Raw genomic sequence first — 1,292 nt, 5'->3', positions numbered from 1 at the left:
AGCATGGGGGTGAGTAGAAAATGAAGGCTAATCATGTTTTGGGTGTACTATTCCTATAAGTTCGTGCTTAAAAGCAGTAATGCCGGTTTAGAGCCTCTATAAAGACCTTGGCCATAATAATAATAAAGTCAATTATATATACCTTATCTGATCTCTTTGGTTGAACCTTGCGATTTCCCTTAATGCCGAATAGTATAGTCTTCCAAAATAAAAGAAAATCTGTCTATTTTTCTTAATTAAATAATAAATACCGTACCAGAAGGACTTGATAAGTGGGCGGCTCCAGAATAGATAAACAAGTGTTTCAGGATTATTACAGCAGAAGCTGCAAGTGACATCAATGTTTTTTAAAGAGTTTCTGGATAAAGACTTTGGTAGGAGCGCCGATTGTTTACATTCTGACTGCTCTAACTAGGGAGTACCAATATGGCGGCCGGTGGTTTCACTCCAGCCTGTACTAGCAACAGATCAGCAGTCAGTAACCCAGGGAATAACAGAGCTCAGTGATTGGGCGCCTAGTTCAGCAATGAATGAATGAATAAATGAACGAGTGAGTGAGCGTGAACGCGGCCCTCAGCTTTACCGCCGTGAGGTGCTTCTCTCAGCATCCAGCAGGTGTCGCCATGTTGAACTCTATCACTATGGATCCTGGTGTCCAGTTGTGGTGAAGCGGTTCACCAGGCTCTGGATTCACCATCTCTACTCACCTTCCATCGCCGCTTTCAGGGTCTGGCGGCACCGACTGGACCTCTGGATGGATCCAGGATCAGAACCGGACCTCCAGAACCACTCAGGCTTCAACGAGCTGTTTCCGCTTAGTTCCACCGGAAGCGGAAGTTGGTTTCTTTTTTTTTTTCTTTTTTTTTCTTTTTTTTATGCTTTATTGGCAATTCCATGTAACATTACAGAATAAATCAAACATCAAACACAGATATACAACATTTGGTGACATTATAACTTTAAGAAAAACGAGACATAGAAGGTAAGAAATAAATAAAATAAAACAAGGGAAACAAACAAATAAATAAATAAAATAAACAAATAAATAAAATAAACATATAATAGTAATAGCTAGGGGTTTACTTTGAGTTTACGGTAATTTACAAAAGTGTATAATTTTATACCATTTTTCTTCTTCATAAATTTATGTGATTGAAAATACAAACAAAGTTCTTTAAGAAAAACGTTGAAGTTTGGCTTAGTCCTCATGTATTTGTTTTTGTGAATGTAAAATTTCCCCATCATGAGTAACACATTAAAGGCTAGGTCCTGCAGCTTATCTGGCATTTCTA

General features: G+C 38.2%; 1 protein-coding gene across 1 annotated transcript in view; it reads right to left on the bottom strand.

Annotated features, from left to right (window-relative positions):
* Window positions 1-834, bottom strand: part of pop4 (POP4 homolog, ribonuclease P/MRP subunit) — an 11,949-nt gene extending 11,115 nt beyond the window's left edge. The window contains exon 1 of the mRNA XM_015403127.1: window positions 708-834. Coding sequence (XP_015258613.1) covers window positions 708-714 — 7 coding nt within the window. The 5' untranslated portion in view covers window positions 715-834. The remainder of the gene's footprint in view (window positions 1-707) is intronic.
* Between the last annotated feature and the right edge of the window lie 458 nt (window positions 835-1,292).

The sequence above is a fragment of the Cyprinodon variegatus genome, unplaced genomic scaffold (assembly GCF_000732505.1).
Source record: "Cyprinodon variegatus isolate N-32 unplaced genomic scaffold, C_variegatus-1.0 Scaffold1442, whole genome shotgun sequence".
NCBI classification, from domain to species: Eukaryota; Metazoa; Chordata; class Actinopteri; order Cyprinodontiformes; family Cyprinodontidae; genus Cyprinodon; species Cyprinodon variegatus.
Note: the sequence above shows the minus strand (reverse complement) of the source record. Positions and strands in the feature narration are given on the sequence as shown.